The sequence below is a fragment of the Electrophorus electricus genome, chromosome 13 (genome assembly GCF_013358815.1).
Source record: "Electrophorus electricus isolate fEleEle1 chromosome 13, fEleEle1.pri, whole genome shotgun sequence".
NCBI lineage: Eukaryota > Metazoa > Chordata > Actinopteri > Gymnotiformes > Gymnotidae > Electrophorus > Electrophorus electricus.
In genome coordinates this window covers 9,648,071-9,673,070 of record NC_049547.1, presented here as the reverse complement: position 1 = coordinate 9,673,070, position 25,000 = coordinate 9,648,071, and the positions used below count along the sequence as shown (strand labels likewise).

Genomic DNA, 25,000 nt, shown 5'->3' with positions numbered 1-25,000 from the left:
CTACATAACACCATTCTCAACAACACACCCGCGAAAATGACATCTGCAGGGCAAGCGCATTCGTCTGGTGCGTGTGTTTTTGTGTGTCGTATTGTGTGCACACGTGCATGCGAGTGCATGCGTTAATGTGTGTTTCTGTAAAACACATGAGGAAAGTTTGGAAAAAGAAAAGCTTTGATCAGTATAAGCATCAGAGCATGCTAGATTAGACAGACGTCTCTTTCTGCTCTCCGTAAACACTAAAGGTATTCACAGCCTGCAGTGCACACTGATGCCTCGCACACACACACACACACACACACAAACACAAACAACCAAACAAGTGATTTATGTATTGCATGACTGAGAGAAGAGAAAGCCCAGGTGAGCTGTTTCCGAGCGCGGAGGACGTTTGTGCACAGGAACACGCGCGACCCCGAGCGCTGCATCAGCCATTTTGGCGCAGCTCTGGTCAGTGGTGCGGGGGCTGGCCAGAGCGGTCTTCTGTGCAGCAGCCAGAGCAGCAGATCAAGCGGAGATGTAAAGGTACTACATTTCCCACTCTCTTACTGTAAGATATGACTAATGGTGGGGTCAGTATGCCCGATGAGCAGGAAGATTAGTTCTGACCTTGTTGCTGACCTCTGCAGTTCTCCTGGAGAGAAGGGCGAGATAGAGAACCCTGCAAGGAAGGGAGGGGGGGTTGGATTTGGAGGGTGGGGGGTGCGTAGGGCGTGGAGGCTGCCTTCCTGCCTGCCGCCGCCTGTCATTACGGCTGTTTCCACTGCGAGCAGAGCTGCTTATTAATTTTATTCCTTTATGATTCACAATCTGCTCTTTTGAAATATGCCATATGCTCGGAGCGACTGGTGCATGACGAGTGTCAGCGCTGGTCCAACAGCAGCCCCCTAAACCAGGCTGATTTAGGGATGGAGGTTCTCCATCTCTCCCGAGCCTGCGACAGTGCCCTGGGCGACCACGCCCAGCCGCTCACTCCTTGTCCCTAGCCCAGGCAGGTGCTGCAACCACACCCGGCACACACCCGCATACAGCCACTGGTGGGGACCGGTGGGGACCGGCGGGGACTGGTTTCGTGGGTGTGGGGGAGAGTCATTTGGGTTTTCAGTGTGAACAGCTACACAGATCGAACCCAGCACTGGTCTGGCACCCATCAGAATTCGCTGCGGCAGGACAGCGCTATTGGCTGTAAGAGGAGCTGGCACTCGCCCTCTGTCTACCTCTCTGTGTCTCTCCTTGTGTTGCTACAGTTCCATATCTCTCTGGCTCATACGCTGAGAATCCGGACGGAAAGCTGGCCAAACAAAACAAATAAACAAACAAACAAACAAACAAACACAACCAAACAAAGCAAACGTAAAATCACTGAACAAGTCTAAGCAGAGGTTTGATTCAGTTTCTAATATTCCCTCCTTCCCTCTCTTCAGTTCTTTCTCCTTCACTTTCTCCGTGCTGGTATCAGGGTCTCAGGCTCCGAGCTTGTGCCTACGCTAAAGGGGCCGAACCCACAGTCTCTCCAGTGCCATCCCCCGCTCCGGCCAGCCTCACCTTACACAGATGCCGACGCTGCTCCTCTGACATCATCAGCTCGTGGCTGTCCATTACGGTGGATTCCATATCCATCAGCCAATCCCAGAGCTCCTGGTACTCCGTCTCGAACTCGGATAGGCTGGAAAGGAGAAAGGAGGGAGGGCTGCGTTAAAGGTGCCCTCTGCGAGAAGCTGTGGGTGGGTAAATTGAGCTCCAGTCTCTCCCCGTCTGACTGCACAGAGTCATCTGCCATGGAGCTCTTTTACTGAGGGAATATTTGACAAGTGGAGGCAATTACTCTGTCCCGTTAGCGTGCGGCGCGGCGCAGCACAGGTAAGTGAGGTGTGAAAGGGCCAGCAGCAGGAGGGGATCTTTAACCCCCGCACTGAGTGACGGCTCCTGAGCCCGAACAGCTTAATTAAACATGACTTCACCTCTCCAGTCCCTAAGCCAGCCGCCAGCACCGACATGAAAGGACATCAAATATTTATGAAAGGAGCAAGGACGATTGTACGCGCACACACACACACACACACACACACACACACACACACCATGTAGACATATGACCGTATGCAAGCATGTCGGGCAAACGGCCACTAACATAATGACAAACATGCAGCCACGCACACACACACAAACACACGCACGCGCTGGTTTCTAGACCTCAGTTAGGGTAGTTTCTTTTTTTTATCCACCTCAGCAGGAGGGCCACATGTTTATAAACATAAGTGGGAAAATTGTTTTGCATTCATATGGCTTTACAACACTTTGACAGTTATGTCAAACTAGTGCCATTTTCTTGTCGAGCTTTTACAAGCAATCCAGAGAGAAATGTCCCCATAGGCGGGGGCGGGGGTTGTGAATAAGATTACACAAATAACTATCAAAAAGGGAGCTGGAAAATCAACACTTCCTTCCATATTTCAATTCCGCCCAGAAATAAACCAAACAGAAGGGTGGGATTGAATTGCACTGCTACATATGTGATTTGAACAAACACGGTGGTCTGTATTAGCATTGTGAAGCAGCCATTGATGAAACAAAGGCTCAGAGGAGAGTATGAATATTTTAGTTCATTGTACACATGATGGTAATGAGACCAAATGACAAAGACAGCACATACGCAATCGAAAGAGTGAAACATCGTGAGGCGGACACGCAGCGTAAAGAGTGAAACATGGTGAGGCGGACACGCAGCGTAAAGAGTGAAACATGGTGAGGCGGACACGCAGCGTAAAGAGTGAAACATGGTGAGGCAGACACGCAGCGTAAAGAGTGAAACATGGTGAGGCGGACACGCAGCGTAAAGAGCGAAACATGGTGAGGCGGACACGCAGCGTAAAGAGCGAAACATGGTGAGGCGGACACGCAGCGTAAAGAGTGAAACATGGTGAAGCGGACACGCAGCGTAAAGAGTGAAACATGGTGAGGCGGACACGCAGCGTAACATGGTGAGGCGGACACACAGCGTAAAGAGTGAAACATGGTGAGGCGGACACGCAGCGTCTCCCTGAACTGACACCGCTTCTGAACAGTAGTTCTGAATACTCAAGTCACCAGCCAAATATCGCAAGCTAAACAGGCAAACACATTACAATATTTCACCACTCTATACTGTGTGGTTTTGTCAGATTTATTTTTTAGCAGAACATAAATCTACTCATTTGTAAAACATAGTGACTCCAGGGAGAAACAAGCTATGGAGATTTGGTTTTGTGTGAGAAGGAGTTCTGGGTTCTGTTTGGTTCAGTGTGTTGGTTGGGGCTGAACCTCCAGACTTTAGCAGGGTAGCAGACTGACCCCAGCCTGGGACATCCCACTTTCCACTGTTTGCTTCACATTCATGTACCACCAGTCTGGTGTGCCTGAGCTTTGAAAAAGCAGCAGCAGGGGTGTCAGGTGTGTGTGTGTGTGTGTGTGTGTGTGTGTGTAGGGGTTGGGGGCAGTTACTATAATGAATTCATCATCAGAAGCTGCCCCAGTCATCCTCTCCTCACCCCAAGCGTTGCGGTGAAAGGTTGCCGCCTTATCGACACCCCTCACATCTCATGCACAGTGACACTTTTATAGAAGCGGTTCTTTAATCTATGGTGTTAATTCCTGGTGTCTAATGTGAAGACTTGCCATCTAGATCATGCTGCTCTAACTCTGCCCCCCTCTCCCGGGTGTTTTCGGCCTCTCCTGGAGGGGCTTCTGATCGTAGAACGGCAGACATCCCGTCCCTGACACGTCTGAGCGACTGGTGGGGGGGGGGGGGGGGGGGTGGCCCGAAGAGAGGCAGTGTGGCCGATCACTTTCGACAGCTCCTCTCTCCAGACACGTTTCCATGCAAAGGTAAGGGCCAAGGAGTCAAAACAATGAATCCTTGAGCAGGCAGCCCGTCATTAAAATTCAAAGGATCATTATGGTTTTTCTGCAAAATAAATCATTAGAATGAAAGGCTTAAAAGGATTAAAACGATGCTTGATTCAAAGCCAAGGCACAGAGTGGAGTCCCAGCTCCAAGTCCTCTGCTGTGTATGGGGGGGGGGGGGGGATAAGCAATCTTTTTTAAATAGAAAAAATGTTGTTTGTAAATAACAGCTTGTTTAAGGACCAGTTGTACCAGTTTTTAGCCAGTAAAAAGGTGGGCAAATCTTTACTGGTAAGGATGAAGCACATTTATCAAGAATTTATCAAGACACAATACATAATTTATCATTTACCATGCTGCAGATGCCGGCAGCACTTGAAAAATAAACTCTACAAATAAAACAAACTGTTCGAACTGACAAGTTATTTAATAATGTGTTCATATTAGTATATTTCTGTTTTATGTGTGGGTGAATTTCTTGACAGATGACCTGGCACTACAGAGCAGAGTGGACGATACTGTTTGTGTGCTACCTGTTGAACGTGGACATGAGGAAGTTGCCTGTGTTCCCTCTGGAACCGCAGCGGTACTGCTGACTCTGCAGTCTCACTCTCATCTGATCCACAGTATCCCTCTGGGATTCTCCATGACACCGCTGCACCTGTGCCTGTTCATACACACACACGTACACACACACACACACACACACACACCAAGGATCAGCACCACTGCAGAGTTTTTCAGCAGGTGGCGCTGGATGTCTTTTGCAGGCGTAACATAAATGTTTGCATGCGCTACACATTATGCCGGATCCGAGTCCATGTTAATGGAAGACAGTCGCAACATCTGAACGACCTCCATGCAGGAGTCGCAGACACCCGTGCATGCGCAGGTGAGGACTGGTTTCGAGGGTGTGGAATCAGCTCAGGTGCGAGTGGCTCTAGTCGCTGTGGATGTTGGAGATCCTGACTTCGCAAAGTCAGTAGGAAAAAAAATAAAAGCACTACGTCTCTGCCAGGCATCTGTGCTAGAGAGAATTGGCTACATTGGGTGAACGGAGATCAGTTATTGCTGCAGAGTGCGCAGAGATGAAGCTGTGGCAAGCCAATCAAATTTCCAGCAGCCTGCTTTGATTCGGAACTCGTTTCTCTGGACCGTGTGAACCGCGCGGCGGCCGGCGCTCGTACCCAGATCCACGGCGCCGCCTTCTCTGCACACGCCTCTAGAAAGGTCAAACAATTCCATGAATACAAACTGCTCCTCAATCAAAACTACCCTTGATAATAAACAAGCAAATCAACAGAAAGATGTGTTGCCTTTTCGTTCCATTTACTGGGCGGGGATCGCCCGGTCGGCGGCAACGCTTTTCTCATTTGGCAGGAATGAAATGAACCTAACTAGGAGCTGCGAGGAAATTAGCAGCGTGAGTGTGGTGAGCTCTCCTCTCCTCCCTCGCAGGAATTTGCCTTCATTTGCCTTCATTTCGGATTCACTCGGCTCGCTTGCCGATGCCGTGTCAGGAGCGTAATTACTCAATCCCGCCGGAGCGCCGCGCACACACGCTAATGACTAATGCCCACCGCAGACAAAAGCAATTTCTCCGGCCACCTTGAGTCCGAGGATGGAGCCGCCCAGCCCGGAGTAGCCGCTCTGTGAGAAAGACGCGCTTCTGATCACACTTCACACTCCTCCCTCCCCAAAGAGCTTAGGAATCACATCGGTTCCACCCCCCCCCCGCCCCAAGCACACACAAATGCACACAAACATACGCACACGCATATACACACACACCCAAACATACACACAATGAAGCACAATCACCTTTTGTGTTGGCTTTAAAACCTGGAACTGAGACATATTAGAAATCTATAAATGTATATGACCTGGTGGAAGACACTGTTCCTTTGGGAAGTGTCGATACAGTGACGTAGAGCTACATTTATTACAGCTCACACGTGAAGGAGACATGGGTCTACTGATGAGAGCGTTTGTCAGCCTATTGTACGTCATATTATTCAACGCCTTTGTCACGCAGCGTCCTGCCAGTAGCGGCTCCTGCGTGCCCGAAACCAAAAGACAAGCAGACATGATCCCACATGATCCCGGGGTCAGTGGGGTCACTGGGGTGAAACAGTGCGAAGGGTCTATGGGCAAGCAGGGAAGCACAGCCTGATGAATTTGGCCGTGCTACAATATTATACATAGGAGGTGGTGACAGGCCGGTCACCCGCTGAGCTAACAGCTGACAACACGACCCCTTCCTCGGGAGCACCAGGCCAGGCGCGGCTTTGGCACAGAGAGGTGCGGAGCGTCGCCTGCATGGACCCGCGCGCTAGAAATCATTCTCTTTCCGCGTCTGAGCCCCCTCTGTTCCTTTTTCAAACAGAATCATTCAAAAGCCTGCTGTCTCCCTCGCTGTCAAGAACAGCTCCACTTAAAAGCAAAAACCTAATACACCTAGGAGTCAATAGAAATTCCCATCATTCCATATCCACTCTTGCGTCTAGGGTGTGTCTGGAATGCGCGAGATATGCGGATTCAAATAAAATCTGCTGAATCAAGTCCTTTTAGGCTTTTTGTTTATATGCCAGTGTCAATTTAACAGACCCCAGAAACACACATTTCTCTGTCCGTGAGACTGAGAGAGAGAGAGAGAGAGAGAGAGAGAGAGAGAGAGAGAGAGAGATTGTGTTGTCAGTCACTAACCACCCTCGCGCCCCCTCCCGCGTTCAAACCCCGGTATAATTACAGCGGGCTTTCATATATCAGGCCACAAGCAAATTAAATGCATGGTAAATATTAATAATTTATACGCCACATTCTAAACAGCCTCAGCTTCCAGCAGTTGTTCTTTAAAATGTCAATAGGACAGCGTGGCCTTAAAGATTAGCAGGAGGGAAGATGAGAAGTGGGCCAGGCTGAGGAGGAAGGATCAGGCTCCCCTCTCAGTGATGAGACTGATCCTTATAAACCCTAAACTGAATAATAAAGTCAATCTCCAGAACAAACACGGACAGAACACAAAGGTTCAGGGCCAGGGCCAGATCCAGACCCATTCCCACCTGCCTCAGCGTAATACCCACGGCAACGGGGATTAAACACAAATAGAAATAAGGTGAAAACCAGTTATTAGATTACAAATGAGTTACTTACACGAAGACAAATGCAAAAATCTTCTTTCATTTTGTTCGCGGGCCGTATTTATACCAGAGTCAAAAATAGATGAGTTAAGTGTCAATAAGGCTGAAGTATTAATGGCCTTCTGAAGCAGCTCTGAAATAGTGTTTTCACTGACAGACCACCCCAGGACAGACAGAGCGAAATCTATCACCCCGAGGAGATTATGGTCAAGACAGGAGCTGGGGGAAGGACTGGCAGACAAGATGGTCTTGAGATTTTCGAAGGCATGTGTTTCAAATAAGGTCCATGAAGAAATGTGTCCAAACGCAAACGAATCGAGTCAAAATTGTGCTACACGCCCTTTCCAATTCTTTTGAGCCAGAAGCGAATGGCGGCCGACGAGAAGGAGCAAGAACGGGACATGAGGGGAAGCCAGCTGGAATGCGAACGGGATGAGATTGTCCCCGCAGCCGGCAGGGGAGACGTAGGAATTAACGAGGAGAAGGATGTGGCTCTGGAGAGCAGTAGCCAGCGTGCCAACAGCCGCGCCGGGCATTGGGGCTACCTCTTAAACTGGATATTTAGGCAACGTGCAAAAAAAAAAAGAGGGTTTGTTTATTTCTTTATCATCTTCTCAGAATGCAAGGAGCACAGCGGTGAGATTGAAAACGGCGGGAAGTCCGGAGCCGCGGCGTCTCTCCTCGGAGCGGCGGAGATTGGCCCGCTGCAGACGGCCTGGAAGATCGGCTCTGTCGGGAGCTGTGAGCGACCGTGGCGGGATTCGTAAACGGGCACCAGTTCCACCGCAGCAGCTCATAAGGTCGCGTGTCCTGAGCTCCACAGAGCCCCCAACACAATGCCACACAACCTCCACTTTGTAAATAATAATTTTAAAAAATACCCCAAAAAAGGGCTCAGTTCGATTTTGTCTGGGGAAGATTATAACTCATTTCTGTATATATACTTGCACAAGCAAGAAAACAGTTGTTTTATCCCCACATCAGTACGATCCTGCGTTTTGCTTGATTCCTTTTTGGAACAGCCAAACCAAGGGTTGTTTCTAAGGAGAGGAGGGCTTGAAACTCAATAGAAAACTATCATTTTCCAAACAGCAAGCATGGAGGCTGCCTTAGCATGCAGGGCGCTCTCCTGGCGCGACTCACGTGTGTTTACAGCCCAGAATAATGGCTGGTATTACAGTGATGTTCAGCAGAGCTCCTGGCTTTCCCTCACACTTATCAGAGCCCACTAAACAGGCTCTGATGGAAATACATTCAAGGAACGTTCTTTTGCAGTTTGGCCACTAAATTCGATTATGCTGGTGCTTAAAACTGAAGCAAATATTTACGCAGTTATCTATAGTGCCAGTGCAAGGGGTAGCGATGATGATGGAGATGGGAGAATCATAGACAAGGAGGAAACATGCTGTCTGAGAGCTTCAACACAGACACTTTATGATACACAACAACCATAAGTAATGTTTCCCCATAATGCCGTGCATGAGGTCACAACTCTAATGCGTGCTGAATCAGATGCGTCATCACACAGTCCACATGTGCTAGATCTTTTTGAAACAGGATTTTGCAAATGTTTTGAGTCCCTGGAGTTGAATGTATCAGAATTTATCCCAGAATCGTAATCCTTAAACAGTCCCTCTGTTTCATTTATAGCATCTCTCAAAAAATGCACAGTTTTGTGAAAATTCCATGTTGTGAAACGCTGTATGTGCATTGGACATGAGCAAAAGGGCCCAAGCACTGGGCCTGACCTTGACACCGACCTTGGCATTAACGCACCGGCCCATGGCCCAGGCTCTTCTCCACAGCACCACAGCGGGCTGCCTGCTCTTGCCTTTCCCTTTAAGAAACATCTCAGGCTGTTTGAAAGCTTTCACTCCTGCAACATTTATCAGGGCGTGAAATTAGCAATTGCTAGCAGCTAAATTGCTGCCTCTTATTTAACGTTGTTGCAGAAAGGTGACATTTAATCGCTGATCCCTGCTTCCAAGAAGCCTAAATACCCAGAGACTCATCTGGAGGAAAGACAAGGGAGTCGCAGACAATGTTCACATTATAGATTAGTTGGGCTGAGGTGCGTGTGTGTGTGTGCGTGTGTGTATGTGTGTGTGTGAGTGCGTGTGTGTGTATGTGTGTGTGTGAGTGAGTGCGTGTGTGTGCGTGTGTGAGTGAGTGCGTGTGTGTGCGTGTGTGAGTGTGTGTTTGTGGGCACATGTCTCTGTGTGTATGTGTGTGTGTGAGTGTGAGTGCGTGTGTGTGTATGTGTGTGTGTGAGTGAGTGCGTGTGTGAGTGTGTGTTTGTGGGCGCATGTCTCTCTGTGTGTGTGTGTGTGAGTATGTGAGTGTGGGCGCATGTCTCTGTGTGTGTGTGTGTGTGTGTGTGTGTGTGTGTGTGTGTGTGTGTGTGTGTGTGTGTGTGTGTGTGTGCGCGCGTGTGGGCAGTCGGATCGATTGTGTGATCATCATCATTTTCAATCTAATACAGAGCCACTTAAATATGTGCTGGTTTGCTCAACCAGGTCATGCATGACAAACAGCGCGTGGCAAGCATGTCAGACTAGATCCGTAGATTCCCCAATACAGCAGTTCACCACCAATCCTTAGACTACGTCACAAAAGAACATGCTCGCGATTAGAAGTTTGTTAGTTAAAGTCATACCTCCATGCCAGTATGAAAAAAGAACCTCATTTTTTTTCTCCATTTTTTAAAGAGAAGGCTAAAATAAACCAGAAGCACTGGGAGGAATACTTCAGAGCAACCTGCTTCAAAAATCCCCCGACTTCAATTTCACTTTGCTTTTCAACAAAGCCTGACGACATGTACCGAGCGCCTTAGATGAAGATATTTTGAACACTGAGCCAAGCGCTTCAGGCAGGTGTTACATGAGAATCCATTAATATAGGTAATTAACATTAGCCACCATTTTAATTAACATGCAAACTAATTAGGAAATAATTAAGTAACATAAAAATCTGATCTTAATTCTAAATTAGAGGAAGCTGGCTACCTCTGTGTGCCTTCTTAGTTTTTGGGAGCAGAAAAGAGGTGATTCATTTGGGGGAGGGAGCGACTTAAAAGCACGTTGCTTTTCAAAGTGGATTAGAATGAAGTGAAAGCATAAACAGGCTGGGGGATCAGCTTCCCAGAGCGCACGGCTGCTCCCGGCTACGGGGCTGGCCAGACTGCAGCTCTAAACACAGGGCCAGTGTACTGGCCGCACAAAGACATGCCAGTAATCACGCCCTGTGTGTGACCGTGTGTGTGTGAGACAGAGAGATAGAAAGATCAGGCCAAAGACCCCATCACCAAACAGCCACATTCTGCTAAAACATATTTATGAGCCAGAGGGTGAAAAAAAGAACTATTTCCATATGCGCATACTAATTACATATGTGCATATTAATAACGCGGGCCGATGTAAGTCATAGCAGTTGTTCTAGACTGACCTTCCTGCACATGTCTGACCACAGTACAGCTGATTCATTTCTTCTTTTATTAGATGCTCCCAGTGTGAGCAGTTCAGCTAGGCCTGTTCCCATTACAGAGATACAGCACATTCGTGGCTGTAGTGCCCAGACTATGTTGGTGGGGGGGGCACTACAGGGATGGGGTGAATGCCTTGCAGGAAATAAGTACTTTTAAATGCTCTTCTTGGCAATCACAGACAGAAATTGATTTTAGTAATAAGACAAAGAAAGCAGCTGTGGAGATCGATGCGTAAAGCCGGAACGCAGCGTATGGAGCCAAGTTTACTATTTCATTAACAGTAGGACAAAACTCCAGAACTATTCGCAATGACAAATGCCTGCGACCATTATATGCACATTTCAGGTAAGTGCTTCAGGCCAAGTTAAATTCAATTTCTCTGCCCCATTGTATCTCTATTTATTATTTGTTGTATTTGTTCCAGATGGCAAAAACTCTGGCTGCTCTCTGAGTTTTGCTCCGGTAGCTCCAGAGAACTGAAATAAACTCCAAGACCCCCACTCTAATCACACACACACACACACACACACACACACACACACGTAAGCACGTACGCACATACACACACACACACACACACACACACACACACACACACACACACACACACACACACACGTAAGCACGTACGCACATACGCACATACACACACGCACACACATGTACACACACAAACATACCAACCTCATGCTTGATGTAAACATCTCTGGATTCAGAGAAAAAAAATGTAATTGTAGTTTCATTATTTCATGATATGTTATAAGTAGAAATATATATATACACAATACACAACAAAATTATTATTATTAAAATATAATTTATACTAACAAACGCACAAATGTGCATGTGCAGGCACACACACATACACACATACGTGTCTGCTACACACCACAGAGCACCACCTGATGACCTTGGTCTTCATTAGCTGTGGTTATAGACTGTAAATGACCTGTCTAAAAACGCCTGGCTCTGCGCGTTTGTGTCTCTGTGTGTGTGTGTGTACGTGTGTTGCTAAGGCGTGCAGCAGAAGGCAGAAGGCAGCTCGGGCAGGAGGCCACAGAGGGGTTAACATGCAGAGGGGAATGCTACGCTGAGCTCTGACAGCACTTAAACGCCTGTGACACCTCAGTTGCGCTCTCATTCCTACCACCGAGCCACCTTCAAAGTTGCTGTCAGGTAAATGACCTTGTATTTCATTAACTGATAATTAAATGGATTTATTCCACTAACGGTTTTAATTAAAATGCTAGAAATATTGATTACCTCTATCATCTCTACTCCCCCCAGATGAAAAAAGGTTTTAGAACTGTTTATTTAGAGAAGGGAGAGAATTAAATTAGATTGAATCTCTAAGAGAGCTAAATAACGCTTCTTACTTTTTCTGCAGAGGTTTACCTTTTTTTTGATGTTTAATTATTTTTAAATCCATTTTTGCTTACCTTGATATTTAATTAAAATATCATTTTAAAACCTAATTAAATCCACCAGTTTAATCTGAGGGGCAGAGACTCTATCAGCCAGTGAAGGCTGCCAGTCGTGGAATGCACTGTCCGGGCTGTGCACAGGCACCGTGGGTAATGTGCCGGAGTGGGACCACGCTATAGCCCTAATGCACACAGGCCTCTCTGCCCAAGCCTGGGTCATCAGAGCCCACAGATCCACAGATAGCTCCTCAGCAAGGCCCCAAGTCCACTGATGGACAAATTAATTGTGCATGAAATCCAATATGACTTATAAAGAGGACTCATATTAAATAAACAAATAAGAATTCAGATTCATGGCTTTGTACTGGAAACCAAGATCTGCCCAAGCACACAGAGGAGAGAGAGAGAGAGAAATTCCAAGGCCTGGGACTTGCCATCTGGTGTGCAGTTTTAAGACTTCCTGTTCATTTGTAGTATTTGCCTACTTTATAAAGCTGCTTTTTTAAAATTCTTTTGAAGATGTCATTATCTTTCAAGATATGCAAGCGAGTTCATACAAAACGCAGTCGAAATAGAGGATCAAATTAGTTTGACAATTGTAATGCAGCACAGATTCATCATTCCAGAGTGTTTTTTTTTTCTTTTCCAAAAACAAGAAAATTAGATCTGTCATACTCATTTATTCCCCTCATGGGTGGTGCGAAAACGTTAATGTGCTGTAGGAAAATTAGCAATAATAATATTAATAATAATAATAATAATAATAATAATAATAATAATAACAGGGTGTTTTGTGTAATTTCAACACAATTAAGGGTAATTCCGATTCTTCTGTGTCCTAGACGTAGAGAGCACTGCCTTTTCTTGAAATGGAAATGGTGTTTATGATAAATGGTGTTTAAGATTCCCGGCTGTTGCCCTACCATCCAAACAGATGTAGCATGTTGACAATGGCAGTGTGGGACAGAGATAAAGGAAGGAGGAAGGAGCAAAAAAACATAGGTGGAGTACTGACAACCAGCCAATCTCAGCGAGGCCCGGCGGTGGAGAAGCTACGGCACACACAGAGCATATCTGTGTGGTTGACAAACACGGTCCACAGGGGCAGAAGAGGAAAGGAATCTCTGATGAGGGAAAAGCCTGTGGCCGTAGTCTGTGGGAACAAGGTTAAGCTGCTGTGTGAGCTTGTGTGTGTGTGTGTGTGTGTGTGTGTGTGGATATGTGTTTTCTGCTGTCTCTGATTGCAGCCCTTCACTAGTGTGAGTGTGAGATTCACGCATACGCACAACATGTTTATAAACACAGTGTTACCCATTTTATAAACTATGGTCTTGTGTAATCTGCTAGCTAGAGCTTTGATTAATGTTTGTTTATTGAATGTGTTAAGGGTGTACCGGCACAGCTATTGGACGGGGACCTGGTGCGGCAGTTTCGAGCAGCAGGCCAGCGCTTCCACAGTACAGTCAACATCCTGTCACTGTTCGTCAGCTCTCGTGACGTTCGTGTTTAACATTGTGCTTTTTCATCAGAACGGTAAAGCGCCACAGTGGGGCTTTGTGCTCGCATCTGTGACTGATCAGTGCCAGCTTGCACTATTGACCTGTCAGAGCTCAGCCGGCCACGAATCCTATCACAGGTGAAAAGCAAAGTAAAGACTGATCACAGAGAGCAGCCAGACATCAGCACTGACACACCCATGAGATGGTAGTCAGCACCGACACACTAACGGGCTGGCAGTCAACGTTGATACACTCGTCGTGGCGCAGTCAGTGCTGACATGCCCAAGGGATGGCAGTCAGCACTGACGCACCCACAGGGTAGCACGGCCCGTGCCATTCCGCTCCACTCCGTGATGAGCTGGAGCACACAGGCCTGCGTAAGGTCTGCCCTGCCTTCTACACATATTTGTGTTCAAGGACACTATGGCACATAGTACACGATATCCCAGCTGGAGCATAAATCACCAATAATCCAGCAGACAAGGCGCGCTGCGTTCGGAAAAAAGCCCGGCATTTGTAACTGCCACGGTGCTGTAATGGATTTCATCAGTTCGGAAAAGCGAGATGTGAGACCAGGCTAGGGTCTAGCGGGAAATGATAACTGTGCATTCACGAAGAGTGAAAATGTCCAAGTTATTATCAGCGAGGCCGAGACAGATTATTGGAATCAGATGAAAAGTGACGTATTTTGATGGTAATGTTGTAAATGACTGCACATTTGTCATTATCACTCAGTGCAGTTTTGCTCTGTTTTGGACTTTGCTTTAAAGCTTTTATCCGGGGAAACACAACTAAAATCATAAATATTGTAGATGCAGGAACACAGCATGCAATGCGATCCATCATCTGTATATTTAGGGCTGGACTTACAAACACCACCGGCCCGTTAGAATGGTCAGTGTGTACACTCCCAGTAACATGATCCATGAGTGGCTCAAGACGGCCTCTGCACCCAGTTATGCGCTGCATTTGGCGCAACCTAAGGAGTCTGAAACAGCCCACACTGTTCTCGGGCTACATATCAAGTACATCAGTTCTCAGTTAACTTACAGTAAAGAGTTTGCAGAGCCTGATCTAACAAAATCAGACTTCATACTTTATGTTGTGTGCACGTTGGCGTTCCCAACAAACGCACACAGACACACTCACGCAGTCCTCCCACCTGCTGGCTATACACACATTCTGCTCGTAAAAGTGTTCCTGTTGGTGGCGGAGAGCAAGAGGCAGTGTATCAAGAAGAAGCCGTTTGTTTCAGCCACTATGTGACACTCAGTGCCTGTTTAAAGAGGTGATGAAGATTTATCTGTCTGCTACTCGTCTACATCATCAGTGGGCATTTACACCACCACCACCAACCCCCCACACATACACACACACACACACACACACACACACACACACACACAAACACACACACGTATATACATACACACTCATATGCACTCATATGTACACATTCTCACACCTACATACACACACACACACACACACCCATGCATACATGCACCCCTACATATATCTATATTCACTTACATCTACACAAATCTACACTACACACACACACACACACACACACACACACACACTCACATACACACACTCTCGCACACATACATGTGGACACACACATGCATTCTTACACGTACACACACGCATACAAATACACATGGCCCAGCACTAATCACCAGCCGTGATTCCTCATAATATAATCTTTTACAAGTTGCAGCATCTGTCCCTGCTGGCCATAAAAACTGAACAGAAATAATTATGGCTCATCAAAGAGCTCAGCTTCACAGAGCAAGATGCCATGAACCAAGGTTGCCTTTGTTTGGAGGGTTTTCAGCAATATTCAACACCTGTGAGATGTGCGCACACACCCGAGCAGATCAGGAGACTCCTGCGTCTACCCTGAGTCCTGCGTGGTGTCGTGTTGGGATGTTTTTTCTCCTTCATCCTCTTTTCCACCCATCCCATTCTGCTCCTTACTCGTGGCAGCCTGCCCTCGCTGCTCCTGCGCTTTGGCTAGATCTCAGGAAGAAAAGATCCAGAGGGCAGACATTAGAATTTTATATCACTTCACCAGAGCAGTGGGAGGAGAGGGGAGGGTGTGTGTGTTTGGGTGAGGGGGGGGGGGGGGGGTTCTCTGGCAGCATGGGTAGGTCTGCGAGGGAGTGATGGGATGCGTCTCTGCGCATCTCACCTGAGAGGCATGCTTAAATCAGCAGCCGTCATACCGTAACTCCGCCGCTCGTATTTCATAACATGGATGACAGCTTTATGCTTACCAGATTGGCCATAAGCATTATGGAGAGGGCATAAACAAAACCCAGGCTGAACATGAAGAACAAAGACCTGGGGCCACTGACCGGGTGTGCTGACGCGCCTGCCCGAGGAGCCCGGGCCCCGGAGACCCCGAGACTGGGGCTCAGTCGCGGTCCCGACTGACGTGAAGAGGTTGAGCGGCTGTGCGGCTCATGCAGAGATGGGCAGACAGCAGCCTGAGCCGCAAAATGAGTTTATTCACAACTGCGTCGTGCTCAATCGCTAATCCACTGTGCTCTCTGGTCCACTGACTACAGTGTATCTCTAACACCTCCAATATTAATAATACAGCGAGCCGGCAGTTCCTTTCAGACGGCTATCCTTCCTCCTGAAGGCTTGTTAAATATTCATTGACAATTATTCCACAGTGACTGAAGGCTAAGTGCTCAGAGAGATAGAGAGAGCAGAATGATTGGGAGGGGGGCGGGGGGGTTAGATATTGATGTTCACTCCTCTCAGCTGCACACCGCTGATCCCAGTCACGCTCGCACTGGAGGAACCGATAATCGATAGCAGCCTTCCAAAGTGCCGCCATTAGCAAATGAACAAACATGTCAATGACCCATCCCACCAGCTGAGCCATGAACATGGCCCTAACACAAGGTTTGAAAGAGCTGGACCACACGTTCTAAAACCGGGACATGCGACTGCACAACCAACGTGACAGCTTGATTGACTACTTTCTATACGTATATATCTGATATATCTTATATATTGATTACTTTATATTTGATGAAGGGCTTCTGTCTGAAATGTCTCGTTTCTCTGAGAATCTTGTGTACTACATTAAAAGCTTTACTACCTTTACTATTACATCTTTAGCTATAGTACACTGCAGAAAACAAGAAAACAAACAACAAAAACAATTCCTGTTTCTCCTTTCCCGTGGATGGTCAAAGCTTTCTCCTCACACTCAAGCCTTCTCTCAGGGGCATGGGAGTTTGGGGGTGTTACATAGTGTTTTGGCTGTCGCTATGGTTACGCTCATCTGGGCAGTGATGAGCTGCTTCTTTCAGTCCCTCCTGTGTGTGTATACATATACATATATATATATATATATATATATATATATATATATATATATATATATATATATATATATATATATATATATATATATGTGTGTGTGTGTGTGTGTGTGTGTGTGTGTGTGTGTGTGTGTGTGTGTGTGTGTTTATAATGACTTGAGAAAACTAAATATTGGCATTTGACATTAATTTACTGAACGATTTATTGATTAATTGATAATATTATTACACTGATCCATTGTATTGCTACATTGAAAATGATATTGTTTGCTATGTGGATTTGTCTGATCTGGAAATTAAGATGTAGGCTGGCTCTGATTCTGCAGCCTGAGCAAGTCTATACAACAGGATGCATAGTAACAATACCAAGAACAACACCAAATTAAAGCAGGATTTAGGAAACTCTGGAACAGAAGATGCCTGGAACAGATCAAGATTCAGAGGAGACAGAGATTAAGATTCCAGATAAAGACTCTATATTCTAGATGTGAGTTTGCTTCTTAGACGCTGCTTCAACATAAAAAGAGGAAATCACATTTAGATAGCTCCAAACATTTAGCACATATTCCATAAAGAAGTTAATCTGTTTACCAACCGTATTGTTTTGAGTTGAACTTTCTTTGATGCATTACATAGGCATATAAAATAAAGGCGATGCCAAGCAGTGTATAGATATGTCTATAATAAGGTGCTGGGCTGTTTTTGGTCTTCAGAGTCGCTTTATTCGTACTGGAAATGCTATTACCCACAACCCCAACTATTTCTAATGAGAAATGCTATTACCCACAACCCCAACTATTTCTAATGAGAAATGCCATTACCCACAACCCCAACTATTTCTAATGGGACATGACTCCTCGGGAGCACCATCTGCTATTCACACTAACGCCCATGTGGGTGTGGGCTCAAAGCTTTGGTCAATACCAAAATAAAATCCGCATACACAAAAAAACACAAGCCATGTTATAACAATCGGTGAGTGCGCTACAGATATTGCATCCACTCATGCGGTTTTAATATTTGTGTTTAGTTAAAATTGTTTGCAAATGGCAGCACTATGATTAGTAGCAGCCTTGTAAATCTAATAACTAAAGAGTTTGTAATTGGTCGTTTTCAAGTGCATTCAGTTTCAGCGACTGTCCTCAGTAACTGAGTAACTGTCACGGATTGCTCTCAGCAAACCTACTTATTCGGCTTATACTCCTTCTGCCTGACTCACTGTTTTTGGGTCTCAAACATAAAACATCATAACTGAAAAATTCTTTTTTATTTTTTGTTTGGAAGATAACCAACTCTAGCTCTGGAAGATAAACAACTTCTTTCGCAATGTTTTATATTTCAGCATTACACAGATGTTTCATATTTCATTACGAATGAAACTTTAGTTTTCACGTCTAACTCAGGTTTAGTCTGTTCAAATCTCCTGCGCCTCTAAATTTTCTTTATTTTGTCTGACCAGGTTAACTGAACTTTTGACAGTTTTGAGCACTTGAAATGAACCTGTAAATAGATCCTTAACCGTGGCCGGACAGTGATCTTTTTAAAAAAAGTTTATTTATTTATTCATGAGTTTATTTGTTTTGTTTGTGAGCTTTTGGGCGGCTTCAAAGAAAATATCAGATATCATGTATGAAAAATAATATCATGTATAATGGCTTTCTGAACATCTAGCAGTGAGCTACTTACCTTAGCACTGGAAAAGTCAAATACTTCTCAATAAAAGCACACAATATCACAGCATGGCTATCAGATTAGCCTTTATCATATTTTGACTGAAGTCATTACACATTTGCCTGGCATGTGGACAACCTGATAACCACAAAGGAAATCACAATAATAGGTTTCTGTTGCACTGGGAGTGTACAGAGAGGCATGCTGGCCTTGATAACTACTGCCTAAAGTGTTCCTGCATGCCTTATTTACAACAAGTCTGTCTCTGATCTCACCACCAAGACAGAACATGAATAACACAGTGTGGTTTACATTCTGGATTTTTGTAGTTACAGCATTTAGGGGTTAAGGAAGGAGAAGCAAAAGAAAGAACTAAAATAAGGAAGTGAAACAAATAAAAGATAAACCCATAAAGTCAGAGAACAGGCAAGCGTAGGCGGTGTGTGGGGCTTTTATGGATGCTGTACACGTTGTCTGCAGCTAATCCCATTCCTGCTTCAGAAAAGCAGAATAACAATGTTGTAGTTGCTACTGGAACTCTGGAACATGCAAAGCACTAAGCAACCAAAAAAGAAGAAGCCAGAACAGAATAAAAGTCCCGGACGGTTGACACTGACTGTGACCCGCTTCACATGCTCTCCTCCACAGACTGCTTCCCGCTCGCCAGCAAAGTTCATTTCAAAATGCAGCCCTAGTACATCTCATTTGGAAAAAAAAAAAATAGACTATGAATTAAACCTTGCCTGCATATTAATTCATATCATTTGTGTGATTAAATATTTGAAATTGTCTGCAAAAACTAGGTGCTATTAACTTTTTCATAAAACATTCATTTCAATTGTCAAACTGCCGTTGGCGAAAATCACTTAGAGAGGTATGTCAATTTTAACTCACTTTATAAATTACAGCTGAAGTGCCTTTGCATGTTAATACAAGCAAAGGGAACAAGAATAAATGAGTACTTATTTGCATCCTTGATTGTATTTCATTTTTCACTTTAGGGGCCAAAAAACATTTTTTAGAGGATTCAGATGAATGTGACACCTGCCAGAACAAACCAAAACTATAGTACGACACATTAACCCGACTTCAGGAGGAGTCCGCAAATGAGGACGTGCATGTCGTCAACCATTAGAGGAGATTAGGGCCAATCTATGTGTTCACTCACTAAGTATCTTTTCTACAAGCGACATTTAATATATTTTTAATAGATTTTTAATATATTTTTACATTTAATATATTTTTTACGAATGTTTTACAATATTCTCTAATACAGTGGCATATGCAAATGTATTTTTTTTTTGTTGGTATATCTAAAAATACTAAAAACCTGCAGCAGGTCCAAACCCGTCTGATCCAGTGTGAACCAGACGGACCCAGACTTTTCAGCATGTCAAACGTATAACCTTATAACCAAAACAAGCACCAAAATATTTTTTTAAAGATACGAAGTCCAATCTGAATAATCAAACTGAGCACTAATATTGGGTTTCGAGCCCACTGTACCATGAAGCTGGGAGCCTGAGGAGCCGTCACGCCAGAGGGTCACGTGGGCATCTGAGGGGGCAGCGTGCCACTCTCTGTGACTCCCGGCGTCACCCCGGGTCAGTGTTTAAGCACGGTGACTTTGATATACCTGCGACTGCTCCATATGCATGCGCGGCCTGTGTGTGGTGCCACTGTCGCTGTTAGCATATGCTGCCCAGTAGAACGGGAGTGGCAGAGGTGCCCATGACCTCCTCTTCCTCACTGTGCAGCTCTCTGCCACAGAGAGGGCTGAAATAGCAGCCCTGGGGCAGACAAGCTGTCTCCCAGCAGCCTCTGATAAGGGCCATGGCTGCATTTTACATATATGCATACCACCGTGGTGGAATATGCCACAGACCCCTGGCAGGGAGGGAGCTCAGGACACAGATATACAGAATGCTGGGAGCTATGGAGGAGGTCCCCGACATGTGGATAAAGTCACAGGACAAGGCTGTGTTTGGAAACGCCTGGTCTGTGCATGTGTGGGTGTGTGTGTGTGTGTGTGTGTGTGTGTATGCGTATATATATATATAAATACACACACACAGAGAAAAAGAGAGAGAGAGAGAGAGAGAGAGAGAGAGAGAGAGAGAGAGAGAGAGAGAGAGAGAGAGAGAGAAATCGGGGTGCCATGGCTATGTTATTTACCTGGGGGCAATTTTGACAATTTGGAACAAGATTAGACTGGCCAACATAAAACAACAGTGTCTAATCAGAGACGAAGACTCAAAGAGGGGTGAAAATGCTTTGCCCACTCCTACATGGCTGCCCACCCCCCATGGATATGGCAGTGGTACATTCCATTATTAAGCGCCACCTTTTCCTGCTCTGTTTAATATATTCCAGTAGCCCACAGAAACAATGACAGGTGAGCTTATCTAGAAGGGAAAAGGTGAGAGGGGGGTGGAGAATGTTTGCATGGCCCAGCCCCAAGAGCCATGTGCATGTGAAACAGTGGCTTAGCCGGTCATGAAAATAGCTGCTTTGCTTGAGGGAACGCGACTGGGACTGATTGGAGCCACTCATTCTGATCGGCTGTGATCACGTGCACTGGGTTCACACGTGGCGGGGACATTGGAAAGATGAGATATAGACAGAAGAGACGCTACGCTGCCCCTGAGCTGTGCTTGAAGCAGCACAGAGGTGAAATGGCCACTGAGGCCCTGCACACGGGTAAGGCACAGAAGTGTGTTGCTTCAGCTCTCTCTGTGAGATATATATATATATATATATATATATATATATATATATATATATATATATATATATATATATATATATATATATATACATACATACACTAATAGATGAATTGCATTACCGATTAGCATTCATCAGTGTTGCATTACTGTTACTGAGGCCATGTAACATGCTGTCTGTCTCTCTTTGTCTGTCTGTCTGTCTGTCTGTTTGTCTCTCTGACTCTCCCTACAGTCTCTCTCTACCCTTTAATTACACCAGTGGAAAGGGTTCCCACAGGATTACCATTTGACCAGCATCCAGACACGCTAGAACTTTTACTGCCTCCCCGAAAATAATTCCGACAGCACAACGCAGGCCCCAGAAGTGTGGACGAGAGCATATGTTTTCAGCAATAATAACAAAGCGTTATGGCTGTCAGGAGAGAAGGCCCTGCTTTGCACACACCTTAATGGCGCTGTGAGGAAAGGCAGCCTGTCTGGCCCATGCGCTAGATTACACCTCTGACAGCGTGCATTGCTCATCGGTGTGCCGTTTTTAACCAAAGCAAATTAACGACCGCGTGCAGCACCTGTTGTGCCATGGCATTAGAAATTAACGGCAAGGAAGACTCGTCTCCGGAAGGAGCGCCTTGACAGCACTTTCCAAATATTGTTTAGTCAGAGGAACGTGGGTCTGAAGACGCGCTACGAATTCCCAGCTCCTCCATCAGCCTGCTGGAATGGGCCATAAGGGGATGGGAGACAGACACTTAAACAGAACTCCCTTATAGAGGATTCACGTCAATATTTGACCTGCGTGTGCATATGCAAACCTACAATATGCTGCTAATCAGCGGAACACTGGGGAACACATGGCTCCCGACCCTGGTGTAAAGTCAAATGAACACATCAGTAAGCACAGGCACGTGGTTTAAGGACGGCTACAAGTTCTGCAAGATGCCATTTGGCATCTTGGGATGAAAGATGAATCATCACAGCGCATGAATGTTGCACGTGAAGCGTAACAGGCTAGCCCGACCAGCATGGCAGCAGCGTTGAGGCTTTGCATGTGGTTTCCACATGACCAGTGGCCTTGAACCTGCCCCCAACTCCTCCTCCCACACGTCTGTGCCCACCCTCACCCCCACCCCTGGCCCCAGCCCCCCTCCCCACAGCCACGGGGAGATTTGCGACTCCTTGGATGACCTCGCCCCCCACCCCCCACCCCCCCCGGCTCCCCTCTGGCCTGCCTCTAATTAGGCAATGCATCTGATCATCATTAACAGCTCGAAGATAATGAATCACTTGCTCTTCTCTCTCTGGTAATTCGCTGTAACCGAGCGGCTAATGGCTGTCAGAGCTGACTGATCACACTGATTGTGGCGACTTCTAATTGCAACAAAACAATTTAAAAGCACTGTGGTTATTTATGTTGTCCACGAGAAGGCAGGTGGAGAGGATGCAAGAACATACCTGCTCGGGACTGTGAGCAAAGAGCTGGAAGGTTGGAAGAGGGAGAGAAGGAAAGGCACAGTTTGGGGGGTGGAGGGGGCTGGGAGAAGGGCAGAGAGGGAGACGTAGAAAGAGAGAGAGAGAGAGTGGGGGAGGGGAGGGGAGGGGAGTGGAGGGGAGGGGTGAGAGGCCAGCTGCAGGTGGAGTAGGGAAGATTATGCTGGAAAGGGGAGGCGGAGATAGTAAAGCTCTGAGGGAATGTGGGTGAGGAGATGCTGTTCACACTGCCGTGTCCGCACTCTTTACACACACACACACACACACACACACACACACACACACACACACACTTCCACAAACACACACACACCTTCCCACAAACACACACTCACGAGATGCCACGCTCTGCCATGCTCACTCCCCACTACTGCACCCCGAGTCATAGCACAAACACACCACCTAATTGGAGTGCAATTACCCAATCACAATTGACAATTAAACAATGAAAAATTGTTACCCAGAATGACTACCTCTGCAATTACACATTAAGTGCAAGGTATAAATTAAGTTTCACACATGGCCTGCAAAGCATAATTGTGTGCGTGTGTCTGTGTGTGTGTCTGTGTGCGCATGCACGTGTGTGCATGTTTTATTTTCTATGTTGGCAAAAGCTATCAAATTATTCATGTGACCACACAGGCGTTAGCACTCATTTATGAAGAGGAATTCCATATTCACATCATGCATGTCAGAGAGTGGTGTTCGCTTCCTCCCGGAGAGCTGCTCCAGGCTGGGGAGCTAGTGCTTTAGCCCTTTACTATGCTAATGGACAGCACTCCCCTGCTTGGCTGGAGGTTTGTTTATTTTGCTGAGTGAGCAGTGGATAGCCGCAGGCTAGCCATGTGGAGAGGACCGGTGAGGTCCAGTGGAGGCAGTATCTGGGGGGTGGAGGGTGGCAGTACCTGGGGGGTGGAGGGGGGGCAGTACCCTGAGGGGTGGAGGGGCAGCAGTACCCTGAGGGGTGGAGGGTGGCAGTACCTGGGGCGTGGAGGGGGGGCAGTACCCTGAGGGGTGGAGGGGGGCAGTACCCTGGTGGGTGGAGGGTGGCAGTATCTGGGGGGTGAAGTTGGGCAGTACCTGGGGGGTGGAGAGGAGCTGTGCTGGGGGGCTGGATACTGGCCCGGGTTCCTCGGGCTCCAGTGGGGTATGAGTGTTGTTGATGGCCAGGGTGTTTGCTCTGATCCCGTCCAGTGCCCGCATCAGCCAGCCATGCTGCCGCTGGACCTGCCTCTGCAGTTCCCACCACTGATCCACGATCATCTGAAGAATGTCCTGGAGACCTGCCCACACACACACACACACGTTTACACACACATATTATACACACATACAGTGCACACATGCTGCTAATAGACAATCCCAATGCAATTATACAAAGAACTATTTATATCCCCCTATGTACATCACTGCATATATATCTCTCTGTGTATATCACTCTATATACGTCCCCCTTTATATATGACTGTGCATATATCACTTTCTGTATATCACTGTGTATAATATATATATATATATATACACACGAAATATTAGAGTGTGTGACCTTTTTTTTTGGCTGCCTTTAGCTCTGATTACGGAATGCATTCGCTGTGACATCGTTTCCATAAGCTTCTACAATGTCACAACATTTATTTCTGTCCAGAGTTGAATTAATTTTTCCCCAAGATCTTGTATTGATGATGGGAGATTTGGACCACTGCGCAAAGTCTTCTCCAGCACATCCCAAAGATTCTCAATGGGGTTCAGGTCTGGACTTTGTGGTGGCCAATCCATGTGTGAAAATGTTGTCTCGTGCTCCCTGAACCACTCTTTCACAATTTGAGCCAATGAATCCTGGCATTGTCATCTTGGAATATGCCCGTGTTATCAGGGAAGAAAAAATCCATTGATGGAATAACCTGGTCGTTCAGTATATTCAGATAGTCAGCTGACCTCATTCTTTGGGCACATAACTTTGTTGAACCTATACCTGACCAACTGCAGCAACCCCAGATCATAGCACTGCCCTCACAGGCTTGTACGGTAGGCACTAGGCATGATGGGTGCATCACTTCAGCCACCTCTCTTCTTACCCTGATGCGCCCATCACTCTGGAACAGGGTAAATCTGGACTCATCAGACCACATGACCTTCTTCCATTGCTCCAGAGTCCAATCTTTATGCTCCCTAGCAAATTGAAGCCATTTTTGCTGGTTAGCCTCATTGACAAGTGGTTTTCAGTCCCAAGTGGTTTTTAGTCCCAATCTCCAGAGTTCCCTTCACGTTGTGCATGTGGAAATGCTCTTACTATCACTATTAAACATATCTCTGAGTTCTACTGTTGTTTTTCT

The 25,000-nt window shown here is 46.2% G+C and overlaps 1 protein-coding gene across 3 annotated transcripts in view; it reads right to left on the bottom strand.

Annotated features, from left to right (window-relative positions):
• The window catches only part of akap6 (A kinase (PRKA) anchor protein 6), a 107,626-nt gene that overhangs the window by 40,009 nt on the left and 42,617 nt on the right, over positions 1-25,000 (bottom strand). For 2 of the 3 annotated variants that reach the window (XM_035532551.1, XM_035532552.1), the window contains exons 7-9: positions 23,748-23,950; positions 4,416-4,549; positions 1,546-1,666 (exon numbers count right to left, since the gene is read on the bottom strand). In XM_035532551.1, coding sequence (XP_035388444.1) covers positions 1,546-1,666; positions 4,416-4,549; positions 23,748-23,950 — 458 coding nt within the window. The remainder of the gene's footprint in view (positions 1-1,545; positions 1,667-4,415; positions 4,550-23,747; positions 23,951-25,000) is intronic. The other variant, XM_035532553.1, reaches the window with a different exon arrangement.